At 38.3% G+C, this 16,681-nt stretch overlaps 2 protein-coding genes across 2 annotated transcripts in view; one reads left to right on the top strand and one right to left on the bottom strand.

Moving 5' to 3' along the window:
- The first annotated feature begins 4,260 nt into the window (after nucleotides 1–4,260).
- On the top strand, nucleotides 4,261–5,815 carry LOC103525014. Its single transcript, XM_017449831.2, has 2 exons — nucleotides 4,261–4,461; nucleotides 5,303–5,815. The coding sequence occupies exons 1-2, from the start codon at nucleotides 4,276–4,278 to the stop codon at nucleotides 5,390–5,392; spliced, it is 276 nt and encodes a 91-aa protein (XP_017305320.1). The 5' UTR covers nucleotides 4,261–4,275; the 3' UTR covers nucleotides 5,393–5,815.
- Nucleotides 5,816–7,554: 1,739 nt separating this feature from the next.
- The window catches only part of LOC103525013 (transmembrane protein 104 homolog), a 14,623-nt gene continuing 5,496 nt past the window's right edge, over nucleotides 7,555–16,681 (bottom strand). Inside the window, exons 3-10 of the mRNA XM_008490058.3 lie at nucleotides 13,432–13,517; nucleotides 12,982–13,046; nucleotides 12,604–12,734; nucleotides 11,278–11,321; nucleotides 10,028–10,236; nucleotides 9,320–9,529; nucleotides 8,060–8,072; nucleotides 7,555–7,895 (exon numbers count right to left, since the gene is read on the bottom strand). Of these exons, the coding sequence (XP_008488280.1) occupies nucleotides 7,654–7,895; nucleotides 8,060–8,072; nucleotides 9,320–9,529; nucleotides 10,028–10,236; nucleotides 11,278–11,321; nucleotides 12,604–12,734; nucleotides 12,982–13,046; nucleotides 13,432–13,517 (1,000 nt within the window). The 3' untranslated portion in view covers nucleotides 7,555–7,653. The remainder of the gene's footprint in view (nucleotides 7,896–8,059; nucleotides 8,073–9,319; nucleotides 9,530–10,027; nucleotides 10,237–11,277; nucleotides 11,322–12,603; nucleotides 12,735–12,981; nucleotides 13,047–13,431; nucleotides 13,518–16,681) is intronic.

The raw sequence follows: 16,681 nt of genomic DNA, 5'->3' as shown, positions 1-16,681 counted from the left end.
GTGAAGTATGGGATAGCTTGAGCTAAAATCTACTCGTTACCTACTGTGGAGATGAAAATGTAAACCTTTACAAATTTCATCAGTAAGGTTTCTTCAAGATAAATCCCAAGGGTAAGGTCAAACTTAGACCATAGACAAATGGTCTTCAAAAGATGAATCCCAAACCTAGACCATTGACAAATGTGCCTTCCCTAACTCTTTCTCTCATTTTTCAAGAATTTGCCTGATTACTTTTTTCGTTACCACAACAGTAAGTGAATTCTGCAAATAAAGATACATGCTATAAATAAATGGGTAGAGAAATACCTAGATATTATACGAATAAAAAACAATATAACTAAATAATTTCTACAAATAAACAAACAATGCCAAACGTCATTTATTGAAACATTTACGTTAATCCTCTTCACAACAGTAAGTGAATTCTGCAAATAAAGATACATGCTATAAATAAATGGGTAGAGAAATACCTAGATATTATACGAATAAAAAACAAAATAACTAAATAATTTCTATAAATAAACAAACAATGCCAAACGTCATTTATTGAAACATTTACGTTAATCCTCTTTGAAAACAAATCTGTCTGATAATCATTTGAATTTAATTCTGAAGCTCGGATGGGTACATGGGTAGCAAATTCCTGGCTCTTCTGGCGAAGACAGGACTAGAAGCTTTTGTTCTGCCTACTTCTTTTGTAACTGTTGTGAACAGCACACAACTTGGCTCATCGAATATTGGCTTTGATCGTTGGAATAAAGGTCTGATTTGGTCTACCAACTGGTCTTTCTATCACCATCTTCTTGCTTTCAATGCTTCTCTTCGAGAGCCAACGTCACTGCAAGTCTTACTGTGCCTACTTCTTTTGTATGTCCTTATACAGCTTTATAGCATTGGAACGGATTCCAGATCTGTAGATCAAACCAAAATCCAACTCGTAATCGTATTTAGAATTAGACCAAAGGATACAGTTTCGGGTCCCACAGGAATGGAATTTTCTATCTGAAACAAATTTAATATAGGTACCCAATAATTATTACCATTCAAAAAATCGCAAAAATCAAAACGAAAACAATACTTGCCTAAACTAAGTACCTAATACTCGTATGTATCTTTATCAAAAATCAAAACTATTAGGTTCAGGAAAGTAAAAAAAATCTCCATTTCTTCTGAAAAGAGGATCCTGCTCCAAGTTGTCTTTTATAATTGTAATATGAGTCTATTTGTAGAAAGTCCTGTACACATTTCAAAGCTCCGGACGGGTCCACAGGGGGCGCAAAAAGTTGTAGCATGCTGTTGAAGTTGTACGTTGATTTTCATTGAATTTATGTATTTACCTACCTACCTGTTTGCGTAAATGTTTTGTTAATTGAGTAAATAAAATCATTTTCTTCTTCAGATTTGCACAAACAGAAATAAATATTAGATGGGATTTTTTTTTCTTCTAGATGTAATGTAGGTAATAGGTATACATTTTTATGATTATTTATAATCTTGGCAGAAACAAGTGACAAGTTAAACAATCATCTTCTCGAGATGCAAGAAGAAGACCTGGAGGAACTGGAAGATGGAACAATATCAAAAGAAGAGAGAGGCAGTGGCGTAAACCAAAGTGGATGAAGAAAATTGTAAAAGACATTAAAAAGAAAGGAATGAAACAAAGCAAAGGAAGGAATAACGAGTAGACCAATTTGAATGTAGAACAATAAAGGACATTATAAAGAACTAATGAAACGAAGAAATATATAAAGAAAGAAAGAAAGAAAGAGGAGGTGTGAAAGAGAGGAAGAAAGAGTCCATAGTGCCCCTGGAATATAGGAAGAGTGAAGACCAAGAAGACGGCCCAAAACTAGATTTATCTTGAAGGGATGATGTTTGTTCTCGGAATGGCTGGCTTGCTCCTATCCTGCCTTCCTTTTCTCTTCGATTTCGGGACGATAAGACCTTAGCAATTACAGTTCCCTCTATCAAACCATCTTTGAGAGGAGGAACTTTTGTCAAGACCATATCTCCTGATCAACACCATACCACCAACCCTAAATTATGGATTTGGAAACTTTCTAGTCTGCGCCACTGCAATGGGTAGGTACACGATGTACCTAGAGTGTGGAATATGGAGACGATATTGAAGAAAAAGAAGAAGAAGAGGAGGAGGAGAAAGAAGAAGAGGAAGAAGAAGATGAAGAAGAAGCAGAAGAAGAGAAAAAAAATATTTACTTTTATGAGGTAAATAATGAAGAATGATGGTAGTTTGAATGTTTTGATACAAATGTAAAAAAGTAATATTTCTTTGAAATTTTTTAACGTTCTATCCGAATCGGCCGAGGGAAGGCGAAATGACGTACAATGGCAGACTTGTGGTAGCTTGGTGGTGACGAGACAAACCTCATTTTGTGCACTTGAATGTACTAAACGAAATAATTATAGTAAGTGAACCCATATCCATAACAAAATCAAAAGCTTATTATGATGAACAACTAAATGACTTGAATCGCGATCCAATATAAATAATTTGAAGTGTTCAGTGTACAAAAAATGAGACTTAATAAAATGCTAGGTATTCTTTGGGCGAAATCGTCAAAAAATTCACATTGTCTTTGAAAACAAACAAATAGACTCGTTTTGCAAACAAACATACAATTTTCAAAAGCATTTCTTCCGTAGCATATTGTTCGAATTCGCCCCGAAGCACAAATCATCAATCGATATGAATTTCCCATTTTTGGTACTTCCCCTATTGGCGGGAGAACATGGAAAAATGAAAATTTGAATAGTCCATAACTCCGGCCCTGGTTGTTGGATCCAGCTCTAACTTGTACCAAAGTACTACGTTCTTTAAGACCTTTGATATGATGTATCACAAACAGGGGGTTCTCATTTAAGATTTTAAAGTTGGCCCCCGTTTCGCGGACTTCGCGAAATTTTTTGCTTATCGCGATATTGCCAAAATATTCGCATTAAAAATCAAAAAGTTACGGGTTTTTTTGTTTTTCGAAATTTCAAACAGGCTTCGAGAAAAACAATTTAAGCATAAATTCTGGGACACCCTGTATATCAAATTAAAGGTATTTTTACCAGGGACACGAAAGTGGTGGTGCAAATTTTGTCCAGAGAACAATAAAGCCAAAAAACCAGAATCAAATTAAAGGTATTTTTACCAGGGACACGAAAGTGGTGGTGCAAATTTTGTCCAGAGAACAATAAAGCCAAAAAACCAGAAAAAATGGTTTTTGGGGAATTATTTTCACATTTTCTCACACAAATGAGCTCTCATCTTGAAATTTGTCGCGATGACCTATGAACTCAAAGCAAGAAAGTTTTAGATAACACTTCAGTTGTTAATTTAAGACCAGTTTTAGCGTCATCTATGTTAAGGTATGCTGAGCAAGGCCACTAAATGGATTGGTGACTTAAAAGAATAAAGGGAGAACGGGCTCTGGTCTTGATTTTAATCATTACATGAAACTTTTTAATGATCCCTCATTACATGGGGAGTATTTTAAGATAGGAAATTTTTGGTCGAAAATTGGCCGCCGTAGGCGTAGGCGGCTCAGGCTCGGGGACTTTGAAAAATTTTCATTTTTTTTTATATTTTTTTTATTTTTTTTTTCAAATACGTATTCCGCAAATGTAATAGAAAGTCGTGTGATGTTCACACCAGATTTTTTTTCTAGTTAAGCAAGGTCTTTTTACTGAATTGTTAGTTGTATGTGTTATTTTTTAACCCATCAAATATACGAGACCTTGTTTAGACTGCTGGGGTAAAGGGACTTTTCAGTCCTATTCGGGCAGGATAAACAAGGTATATTCTATTCTATTCTAAATTCTCATCCAGGTACTCGTATTATCAATCTTCCTAATTTGGTAATGATGCCACTGGTCGCCCTATTCCATTGAAGTAGCTACTCACGAGGCTGAAACTTCGATCCCACCGGCCATTGGTTGCCATGCAGAAGATCCCGGGTTCGAATCCCACCATCGACAAAAATTAACACTCGTAATTTGATTGCAAATATTTCAACGGGGTACTTATCATGGTGTTTTCGTGTTGACCCAGCACCTAAAAACCTAATTTTGTGAAATATTGTGTCTCTCCTCGCCCATCTGATGAGAGGCATACTACGGGATGGGCATGCTACGACACAGACCACATTCGTCTAATGAATAGCAGTTGTTTCATTTGCTACAAAATAAAAAGGGCGGTGAAACAGTCATATTAAAAAAAAATAGACTATAGTGGAGTGGTGTGCGATATCCACCGAGGTAACTCACCTAATGGCAAGTTATTATCCCGTTTTATTACTTCCCCAGGTTTTGGTGTCGGAGAGTAATCGAGTAGCATGGCAAGAGTCTAGTAAGGGCAATGTTCCACCGAATGCGTTAGTTGTGGGTCACACGTCACATGGTGAAGCTCTGTACACCGGCAGAGTGATACATCATGGGATTATGACACCGGGCAAGGTAAGTGACACGGTTGGGTGGCAGAGAAAGCTATAGGTACGTTGTTAAAAAAAAAAACTACACTCGTGTAGGTACAATGTGTTACCACGTCTGTTGTAGTACACCTTACACTTACACCATCGAATTTTCCTATACAAAGACCTTTAGAAATAACCGGTTCAAACTTCAAACTGTAGGTACGAGTAAGAAAAGGCGCCTTCTGATTGATTCAAAGGTTTTTGTACCTGTGGAGACCTGGTTTTTTTTTATTTTTTTATTATTATTATTTTTTTTTTTTACTTGGACCAGAGAGTAGAGGTTTCCTAAAGCAAATCAACGTTTAGAAGACATTAGTTAGTTTGGAGGGTTGTTGTAGTGGTGTACCTGCCCCGAGAGGAGTTGATGATCTCTGGCCAAGATTACTTGGCCCGTCCCGAAGCGCAGTCCACCATTATGAGGGTAGGGTAGCCTAGTTAGCTTAGACTCATAGAGGGTTGTTGTTCGAGTTCGATTCCCGCCCGAGGTGGATTTTAATATCCTTAACAGATAATGTTTGTTCTCGGAACAGCTACCTTTCTCTTATCCTGTCTTCCTCCTCTCTTCGCTTTCGGAACGATAAGACCTTATCAGATATATACAGTTCCCTCTACCAAACCTCTTAAAAAGAGCTCATATAAATTTCGGATTCAGACCAGTCCCGTATCCAGGATTTTATTGAGGAGAGGGGACAAAAGAACTGTAACTGTTAGGTCTTATCGTCCCGAAATCCAAGAGAGAAGGAAGACAGGATAGGAGAAAGCCAGCTGTTCCGAGAACGGGAATCAAACTCGTGTTTATGTATGATTTCTTGGTTTGATTGCAGGTGCAGCACAGCCACGGCGTATTGTATATTTCATGGGCAGGAAAAGAAGTGTACCATGACGAATATGAAGTTCTGGTTGTTGTAGATTAAGTCGAAAACGTGCTTTTGCTGTAACATATTTTATATAAGTTTTTCACCTTTTCACATGATCAACCTCAACCAGCCTAGTTAGCTAGGTTGGTAGCCTGTCTGCCTTGTGGGTGCTAGATCGCGGGTTCGATTCCCGCCCGGGGCGGATTTTATCCTGAACGGATAATGTTCGTTCTCGGAACCAGTGGCTTTCTCCTATCCTGTCTTCCTTCTCTCTTTGATTTCGGACGATAAGACCTTGGTAGTTACAGTTACATAGCTCTATCTAGCACATATACTCTATCAAATTTACTTTTCGACATGTGAGGGTTAATTGCTATGTATTGGACAATATTTTACTTAATTTTAACTATTGTAAAACTCTATTAATAATAAATAGGCATAAGCTCATAAGAATTAATATTGATAATAATTGTTCAGCAATTCTGCGTTTTTTTTTTTTCAATACCTACCTATGTACCTAGCTAGTTACCAAACCAGGGTCTATGTAAATACAGATCACTATGGTTAACCGATGTCGATCAAGGATGGTATTTAAATGGGTCACTGATTTGACTAGGTAGGTATCAATATCTTGAAAAACATGATTTCTTATTTTAACAGTACCTAGATACCTACCTACCTACCTTTTTTTAAAAAAAATCTGGTGTGAACATCACACGACTTTCCTTATCCTATTGAAAGATGCTTATTTGGTGTTCTTTTATTGTAGGTAACTTTTACAATATCTCTAGCCGTTTAGTCAGTATAGCTGAAAACCGCCGAAAAGTGGTCGAAAGCCGCCAAAAAACGGCCGAAATGCCGCCAGCTGCAGCAGCTGTCCTAACCAAAAGTTTTGTGTTGCATCCTTGTTACATTTGTGGACTTCATATCAAATTTCATGTCTCTAGCTCATACCGTTCCCGAGATATTATTGAATTACACCGAAAACCGCCAAAAAGCGGCAAAATACCGCCAAGCGTTGCACCGATCTTAAGCGAAAGTTTCGTGTCGCATCCTTGTCATATTTGACAGCTGCATGCCAAATTTCAAGTCTCTAGCTCTTACCGTTCTCGAGATATTTTGTTTACAGACAGACAGACACACGGACCAATGGCTGAAACTTTGGATTTAGGCTCTAGGGACCTCAAAACGTGTTTTGACACTAAAAACTGACCATCGAAAATTTGACCCGAATACATTACTTTCCTTCCTATAGGATAAGGAAAGTAAAAAAAACCTCAAAGGTTAGGGAACCTATACCTACCTACAGGTGTTTTTCACTAACCTTCTTTTTAGTCCCCAACAGCCTGTTCTCTTAATAACCCTGTTTCCCTGTTAAGCCTAATGGAACCTAAACAGGCTGCTTAGCTAAACACCTGAACAGGCTTAGGGGCTGAAAGGTCACAATAGATCTAAAAAGGTCGCAGTGATAAAATTGCATACCCTCTCTCAAGAGAGGAGCAACCAGCAACCAGACCAATAGGGGCTGAAATGAAATCCACTGTAGGACTCTGCAAATATTTTCGAGCGGCAATGTGCTGTCTGCTGTCTCTTCGATTCTGCTTCCCCACACCGGAGTCTCATGAATAATTCAGTGAATTTTGTAATGATTTTTCCAAACTCATGGCTTTTTTTACGATAACTTAAAAAGAAACTTTTTACTACTCATGCCTCTTCCCTCCTCCCCCTCTCCCACCACTAGCATGACCTTGAACGTACGTTTCCCCTCCCTCCCCCTCATGTTTTTGGAGTAGTCTATATCTCCCTCCCCATTGGAGGAGGAGGAGGAGGAGAAGGAGGAAAGGGGTAAATAGAAGGAGAAAAATTAGGAGAAGGGAAAAAGCATAGGGAGAGAAGAAGAAGAAGAAGAAGAAGAAGAAGAAGGAAAAAAGAGAAATAAGAAAGAGAAGAGGAAGAAGAAAATAAGAAGGCATAGAAAAAGGAAGAGAAGAAGAATAACGAGGAAAAGAAGAATACCGAATTAGGAAAATAAGAAGAAAGGAGGGAGATAAGACGATGAAGAAGCAAAAGACGAAGGTAGAAGAGGAGAAGGAGAGAGTGGAAAAGAGGAAAAACAGGAAGGAGGAGGAGAAAACTGCTGTAAGGTCCGTGTCATAGCATGTTCAACTGCTGTAAGGTCCGTGTCATAGCATGTTCAACTGCTGTAAGGTTCGGCGACAAAACTTTCCACGGGAATCGAACCGCGATCTCCCAGACCTCAATCCGACCTCTAACCACGCTGCCAGTCGGTGAGATTCCCACCTAGGGGTGAAATAGACCTATAAGAATCCCGGTGTTACCTTCTGTGCCACGTCTGTGATGAGTCCTTGGAATATTTTGTCGATGTGGTTGATGGTGACAAAAGCTATCGTAATGCCAGCCCATACCAAGATGAGTATTGGCCACAGGAAAGAGTTGAAGGGGGAGCGAAACTGGTTTGGAATCTGCTTCAAGTCTTCAGGCAGGTCGGCCCGAGAGAATATCACGATGAACGCGGGAATCACGTACTGTATACATGCTCCTGGGGGGAATACAATGGAATATAAGTTTTTTACATGGTTTTTGAGGGATTAAATAATATATTACGGTGTCTGGTTGGGGGACGTTAAACAGGGAGTAGACCAGTTCAAGTCTTCAGGCAGGTCGGCCCGAGAGAATATCACGATGAACGCGGGAATCACGTACTGTATACATGCTCCTGGGGGAATACAATGGAATATAAGTTTTTTACATGGTTTTTGAGGGATTAAATAATATTTTACGGTGTCTGGCTGGGGGACGTTAAACAGGGAGTAGACCAGTTTAGTCTGGCTGGAGGATCTTAAACAGGGAGTATACCAGCCTGAACTTCCCTGGATAAACATATCGGAAAGGTTGTGTGAGAAGAGTTAGCCCACAAGCGACCACCCTAGGGCTAGAAAAAGGAAGAGAAGAAGAATAACGAGGAAAAGAAGAATACCGAATTAGGAAAATAAGAAGAAAGGAGGGAGATAAGAAGATGAAGGTAGAAGAGGAGAAGGAGAGAGTGGAAAAGAGGAAAAACAGGAAGGAGGAGGAGAAATAATTGGAGTAAGGAAAATCATTTCCCCTACTTTATAATTTCTCCTCTCCCTCCCCTCTTCTAAAGACAATTAGCTTTGTCCTATGTAACACAAGAGTACATTGACTCTGCCCATCTAGGTTTCAAGTTAGGGGAAAGAAAACCTTTGTAGGCATTTCTTCTTTGAATATAAACCTGCCTCGGTGGTGTAGTGGTCAAGGTGCTCGCCTGGTAAATCGGAGGACGTGGTTCAATACCAGCCGAGGTCAGATTTTTTCCCCCAGAAATATGCCGACACCAAATCTACCACGCAGCATGGTTACTTGACTTGAAATGTATGTAGGTACTGAAAAATTATAAAATTATTTCCTGAAACCGGCGAAATCCTTCCAGTACCAAAGGATTGGCTTGGCCGTTCTAAAGACAATTAGCTTTGTCCTATGTAACACAAGAGTACATTGACTCTGCCCATCTAGGTTTCAAGTTAGGGGAAAGAAAACCTTCGTAGGCATTTCTTTTTTGAATATAAACCTGCCTCGGTGGTGTAGTGGTCAAGGTGCTCGCCTGGTAAACCGGAGGACGTGGTTCAATACCAGCCGAGGTCAGATTTTTTTCCCAGGAAGTTAGATTTCAATATGTAAAAATTTCATCAAAATCGGGAAAAGCATTCGGAAGTTATGTCTCAAATAAATTTTAAAGTCAGATTTTCAGGGCGCGGGGCGCGGGTTACCAAATGTTAACATGTCTTGAACGATTTTAAGAATAATGAGTTTAAGATTTTAAGAACACTTACAAATAAAGGAGTCCGAACTCACTAACGCTGGTAAACTTTTCGATACTGGGTAGCAGCGCGCTGGAAATCTAACTCCACTAGCAGGCCCAAGGGGGTAAACTCTCTAACCTACCTGTAGGTTATTCCTCAGAGTAACAGCTATAATGGGGAAACTCGTACTAAGTGTTATCACGGGAAACATGATCAGGAAATAATCCAGAATCTCAAGACCGGAACTAGCAGTCTTTCTGTCCGGTATGAAATTGAGAGAATATACATCTTCTATGCTGGGAAACGCGAACACGCCGGTCAGAGAGAGAAGCAGGTATACAAGAACTACGAGCTGAAACAAGAGCGAGAGAATTATTATTGGCGAAATTGGAAAGTAAAAAATCTGGTGTGAACATCACACGACTTTCCTTATCCTATTGAATGATGCTTATTTGAGTGTTTATTTACCCTAATCTCAAATTATATTGAGGATAAAATTTCATACCTCGGCTGGGATTGAACCCACGCCCTCCTGTTTACCAGGCGAGCGCTTTGACCACTACACCACCGAGGATATTGATTTTTATCATCATCATTATTATTATTATTTTTTTATACTCTTATAACTCACACTCTTTACACATATTTATGTTTGTTTGTTATTTACAAATGTCTGGATTAGGCCATTTTCCTACAATTTTTTCCCCTTTGGTCATTTCTACAAATTTTCCTCTTGACATATAAATATTTATCCGTTTATTTACCCTAACTTTTACAATATCTCTAACCGTTTTGTCGCTATAGCTGAAAACCGCCAAAAAAACGGTCGAAATCTGTCCAAATTACATACCATAAGATCAAACCCAGTTAGTTTGACCAGGTGTGACTTGTTTCGCATGGGGGTGACTACAGAAGGAAGAGAGTGGTGACACATGAAGGAGTAGACACCACATCCGAACATGGTGGACACACCATCCCATAGGATAGGGGAGGGACGGCCGTGTGGGAGGTTCTTGTTGAAGAGACGCATCGTGGCTAACACGGTCATGATGAAGAATGCTGAAATCAAAGTACATAAATCTATAAGAATTGTTTTTTTCTTCAAAAGACGCAAGCTTCACCACAGTTTTTATTTGGCAGCAGCCAACTTAGCTAGCGCGTCTGCCTTGTAAGCGCTAGGTCGCGGGTTCGATTCCCGCCTGGGGCGGATTTTATCCTGAACGGATAAGGTAGCAGTTCATTTTTCTCTTCTTCAATTTTTCATTTGTTTGGAAAATGTAACAAATACATGCAATAGGTACGAGGTAAAATACAAATTGATGATCTCAGAAGGTATAGTATGATGTATTGTGTATTAATGCCAAACCAACGCAAACAGTTTGATTTGATTTGATTGGAATATATGACTTTATTATTATTATTATTATTATTATGATTTTTTTTTAATTTTCGTTGATTCATAGTTACGTTGTTTCATAGTACATAGTTGATTCATAATTACGAAATAAAGATGAATCAGTTATTTTACAGTAAAAAGAGCTTTAAATAATTGTAATGAATAGAAAGTAAAAACTCCGTGTAAAGTAACCGTGTTTAAGCTCCCGTACCAATTACCAGGTTGAATATGTATATCAAGCCAGTCTGGAAGAAAAGGAATGAAGTTGTAGTTAATTTCTTCTCTATCTATTGTAAAGGGTATTTTTCAATAGATTCAATATCCTGGATCCTCTGGATTCCCTTTCATTAGTCCGTCCTTTCTTTATTATTACTAATAATAAAAGGTATAGTGGACGGACTATTGTATTCGCTTCGGTGTCTGTCTGTCAGTCTGTCCCCATAGAAGGACTTATCCAAACCTGGTCGACCTATATATCCAGTCCCCAAGTTGATCCATTAAATTCACTGGATTCGGATTTTCAAGACTTTTTTTTAAGAAGAAGGGTAGGTCAATACACCTTCTAATAAAAGACATGTGATCAATCATCAACATTTGAAATGGATAAACAATGTATATTATTATAACAATATATATTTTTTATTTATAATGGATGTTCATTGTTAACAGTTTGTGCAAAAATTTCGACATCAAGATGACATAACCTCTGAAGTTGCCCATAATGAAGTTCTTTATGAAACAGAACCTCCTGTTAAGGTCAAAGGTATCAGGTTTCATAATCAAATGCTAATTCATCAAAACCATTATTTTAATCATCCGATGGTAGCATTCCAAGCAGGTATAAACAAAAACAAATGGAACCCAGGTCAAATGGTCAATCAGATAATGTTTAAATGGGGTTTTAATGGTATACCACCACTTTTTTTCCATTCCTACCTGCTTACTCATCCAGTAAAAAGGAAAGGCCAAGTCATTACGTATAATCAACCATAACTTCAGGGAAAAAAAATCTACCTGTCAAATGAAAAGAAAATGTCTACTTATGTTTGACAAATAATAAATTTTGACCTTTTAATTTAACCTAATGAGGAGGGACATCATTATAAACAAGTGAATCATCCAATGTTTACCTACCATGCTGGCACCGATCGCTATGCGCATTTATATGTCATAGCTACCCATTTTCCTCACGAGGCTGAGTGGGCCCCGCAACAGCCAGTCACGGAATCAATCATTTACATGATACAAATTTCATGACCCCGCCGGGAATCGAACCCGGGCCTCCCGCGTGCAAGGCGAGCGCAGTGACCACTACGCCATGGGAGCTGATTTTTAACAAGAATAAAATGGAAAAAGTTAATATAAGTTTAGTGAAGGTTTAAGTAGAGATTTTTTGGGTGTTATTTTCCATTACGTTGGTCAATGATAAAAAGAACCCAGTCTAATTAGCTTGAAGGGTAGCGCGTCTACCTTGTAAGCGCTAGGTCGCGGGTTCGATTTCCGCCTGGGGTGGATTTAATCTTAAAGTAATAAGGTTCGTTATCGGAACGGCTGGCTTTCTCCTGTCCTATTCTTCCTCTCTCTTCGATTTCGGGACTATAAGAACACCGTTTTTCCTTCTATCAAAGAAGGTACCTATCTATCCTACTCTGACGTTTTTGATCTGAGCGCACGGCAGTGTGCCAGTATTGGTTTCATCGGGAAAATTTAGCGAATGATAAGAGCTTCGAAATAATTCCCTATCATTCTCTAACACTACTAATTCGTTTTGACATTCGAGCGCAATAATAATAATAATAGTGCTTATTTATACTGCTCGCATAGGACTGAAAAGTCCCTTTACTCCAGCAGTAGGCTACTCTTATTATTGTGGTCAAATTCTCAAATTATATTGAGGATAAAATTCCATACCTCGACCGGGATTGAGCCCACGCCCTCCTGTTTACCAGGCGAGCGCCTTGACCACTACACCACAACTACACCACGCTATTTAAAGAGGAGAGGTCAAATAAGGATTTAGAGCAACTTACCAAACAATATTGACCAGGGACTTGGCTACGGTGGCGCAGTAGATGGAAAGATCACCAAACAAATAGACAACCAGTACAAGAACGAATAAGCTACGACCTAGCTTTGAGAAGTACATGCTAGACATTTCCGCCTGAAATACAAACAAATAAATAAATATTTTAATTTCTTTTATCCCGTGAGGGACATAGGGAAGCAACAAAGCTCTCCATCTCACTCGATTTTAGTCCAAATAGCTGAGCCGAACCCAATAAAGTACTTGGGCTTTACGGACGAAACACATTTAGACTAGGTAGCTAGGTATTTATAATTCAATGTAGGTATGGGTTCTAGCTTCTAGTCTGTGTTGTAAACTGGAAACAATAAAATTCTAAACTTACCATCTCCACCTTACTCTCTAACGTGTACAATACTTTAGGTTCAGTCGGGAAATTCGGAAACAGATCTGAAATGAGAAACAAACATTGATTTTGGTTAATTTCTGGATGAGCGACTGTCCGATTTTTAACAAAATGGTTACAGTCGCGTCCATGGACCATACTGGGAAAGCATACCAAATTTCATCGCTCTACGATAAACCATGGGCTAAAAACCACCTTTTTTTTTGGAATCAGGGGATCCTAAAAAGGATATTTGCACCCATTTCCCGATTTTAAAATTTGGACCGATTGCAATACTTTCTCATTACTAGTATAGCTTCGATATACTTAAGTAATAGAAAGTAAAAAATTGACTATGATAGGAGTCGAGCATGGGATCTCCGTTGTACAAGTCTAGTAAGATGGGTAGCGCTCGGTCAGTTAAACAAATGTCTAGAAACTAGACTATACCTGTGTTCCTAACTTCCATGGTCCCATTCAGAGGCGTATTCTCACTGGAGAAGTGTTCGTCCACACTTGTGTCCACAGAAATGGAACTGAACTAAAATTCACGTGAGACCTTAAGTCCTCACTTTTAGCAGTTTCAGTAGGTCAGTAATGTTCCTGATTAAAAAACAAAAAAAAAGTGCATATTCTCGAAAATGGATGCTGTGCAGAGCTAATCAAAGCAAACACAGACAAAACGGAAGTGACCTAAACCGTTTCACACCAATCAGTGAAATAATTCCATACAATCAACGACAACGTAAAGAGAACGAAACCGTTTAACTACAATCAACAAAATGTGCATAAGTATAGGTCCTGTCCAAAAGGGAATAATGAGAATCTTAGAGAAGAAAAACAAGAATAGGAAGAACAAGAAGGTAAATAAAAAGAAGGAGGAGAAGAACAAGACGAATAAGAAGGAGAAAAAGACGAAGAAGGAGAAGGCGAAGAAGAAGAAGGAGAAGAAAAAAGAAGAACGAGAAGAAGAAGAAGAAGAAGAAGAAGAAGAAGAAGAAGAAGAAGAAGAAGAAAGAAGAAGAACAAGAAGAATACCACGAAGAAAAAACAAGATCAAGAAGAACTGGCAGAAATAATCATTCTTCTGTTGAGCAGCTTCACAGAATCACAAATATCACAGAAACCGTACACAAATATCACAGACAATCATACAACCATATACAAGGCAAGAGGCAATCCTCGAATTAGAAGCCACTTGAGAGATTCTTCACAAGACCTCTCCAGAAATGAATGGGACTGTCACGATCACTGGGTCAATCCGGTAGCAACTTGGAAACCTTTTGTGTTCGGAATAACAAATGTACGAGATTCGAATGAAACCAAAAATGTACGCGATCATTTGAATAAAATCTGGTGTGAACATCACACGACTTTCCTTATTCAATTGAATGATGCTGATTTTGGGTGTTCTTCTAAAGTAACTTTTACAATGTCTCTAACCGTTTAGTCAGTACAGCTGAAAAGCGCCAAAAAGCGATCGAAAACTGTCAAAAAGCTGTCAAAATAACGCCAAACGGAGCACCTATCTTGACCAAAATTTTCATGTTGCATCCTTGTCATATTTGACAGCTGCATACCAAATTTCAAGTTCTAGTTCTTACCGTTCTCGAGATATTTTGTTTACAGACAAACAGGCACACAAACCCACATTTGTCTAATTAGAACACTATTGACAGGAAGGTACAGGATGACTCAAAAGTAGAGGTACTAGAAAGTATAGATACTCTAGATCTCTAGAATATACACATCACAATGGGGCAGAACACGAAGCACAAATATAGTGGTCATACGTACCTATAGGTACACACCCTGCGGTGGTAGGAAATCAGAAAATATTCCTGTCTGGAGCGAACTGTATCCTAAACAGATAAGGTTTGTTCTCGGAACGGCTGGCTTTCTCAGATCCTGTTTTCATTCTCTCTTCGCTTTCGGGACGAAAAGACCTCAGTAGTTACAGCTCCCTCGATGAAACCTCTTCTAAAAAAAGTTCAAGAGAATAAAATAGTGAAGTTATAGTGGAAGAAGCAAACATCAGTCATACAGATACATACAATTTCCGGAGTAGGATCAACAAAGTTGCCCGCACTTTGCAAGCATCTGGTCGCTTGGTTTGGTAGTAAAATCCGAACCACATAATATGTATATCTGGATACCAATGTTCTATATTGTGAATATACTAGTGTAGTAATTAGCACTAGCCATTGTTGTTTTCTTGTCAGAATATTGAATAAGTGGTCTGAAATGATCGTACAGTATTTGTAAGTACGTCTACGTCAATGTGATACTGACCAACTAAAACGATTTTATCAATAGGTCTTCGACGTCTTTTTATTTTTATTCTTCTTCTTCTTCTTCTTCTTCTTCTCTTCTTCTTCTTCTTCTTCTTCTCCTTCTTTTTCTTCTTTTAAACTATGCTGCCCCCAATTTCGGCTGGCCTAATAAACAGGTAAAGAGGTACCTACTGTGTTGAATGTCATGTTTGACGATATTTGCTGGTTCCTACTTTCATTTGATTTTGTCATTTAGCAAGATTTCCAATTTCGCTGCAGGCCCTTCAATAAAAGAAACTTTTGACTCTCAGCAATTTCAACGTCCATCTCATGTTGAAGATAGAATCAACCAACAGGCTATCCATGACTCCCCTGACCTACTGGAAATGAATATGTAAGCAGATAACAATGTAAACAACAGTAAAAAGAGGTACCTACTGTGTTGAATGTCATGTTTGACGATATTTGCTGGTTCCTACTTTCATTTGATTTTGTCATTTAGCAAGATTTCCGATTTTGCTGCAGGCCCTTCAATAAAAGAAACTTTTGACTCTCAGCAATTTTAACGTCCATCTCATGTTGAAGATAGAATCAACTAACAGGCTATCCATGACTCCCCTGACCTACTGGAAATGAATATGTAAGCAGATAACAATGTAAGCAACAGTAAGTGAATTCTGCAAATAAAGATACATGCTATAAATAAATAAATGGGTAGAGAAATACCTAGATATTATACGAATAAAAAACAAAATAACTAAATAATTTCTTTAAATAAACAAACAATGCCAAACGTCATTTATTGAAACATTTACGTTAATCCTCTTTGAAAACAAATCTGTCTGATAATCATTTGAATTTAATTCTGAAGCTCGGATGGGTACATGGGTAGCAAATTCCTGGCTCTTCTGGCGAAGACAGGACTAGAAGCTTTTGTTCTGCCTACTTCTTTTGTAACTGTTGTGAACAGCACACAACTTGGCTCATCGAATATTGGCTTTGATCGTTGGAATAAAGGTTCAATTTGGTCTACCAACTGGTGTTTCTATCACCATCTTCTTGCTTTCAATGCTTTTCTTCGAGAGCCAACGTCACTACAAGTCCTTCTGTGCCTACTTCTTTTGTATGTCCGTATACAGTTTTATAGCATTGGAACGGATTCCAGATCTGTTAAGTAGATCAAACCAAAATCCAACTCGTAATCGTATTTACGGTTGGTCGGTCGGTCTGAATTCGATCAAAGGATACAGTTTCGGGTCCCAGGAATGGAATTTTCTATCTGAAACAAATTTAATATACCCAATAATTATTACCATTCAAAAAATCGCAAAAATCAAAACGAAAACAATACTTGCCTAAACTAATTACTCTTATGTACCTATCTTTATCAAAAATCAAAACTATTAGGTTCAGGAAAGTAAAAAAAA

The sequence above is a fragment of the Diaphorina citri genome, unplaced genomic scaffold, assembly GCF_000475195.1.
Source record: "Diaphorina citri unplaced genomic scaffold, Diaci psyllid genome assembly version 1.1 scaffold132, whole genome shotgun sequence".
Taxonomy (NCBI): Eukaryota; Metazoa; Arthropoda; class Insecta; order Hemiptera; family Psyllidae; genus Diaphorina; species Diaphorina citri.
The sequence above is the reverse complement of the archived record's forward strand: the minus strand, read 5'-3'. Positions and strand labels throughout refer to the sequence as shown.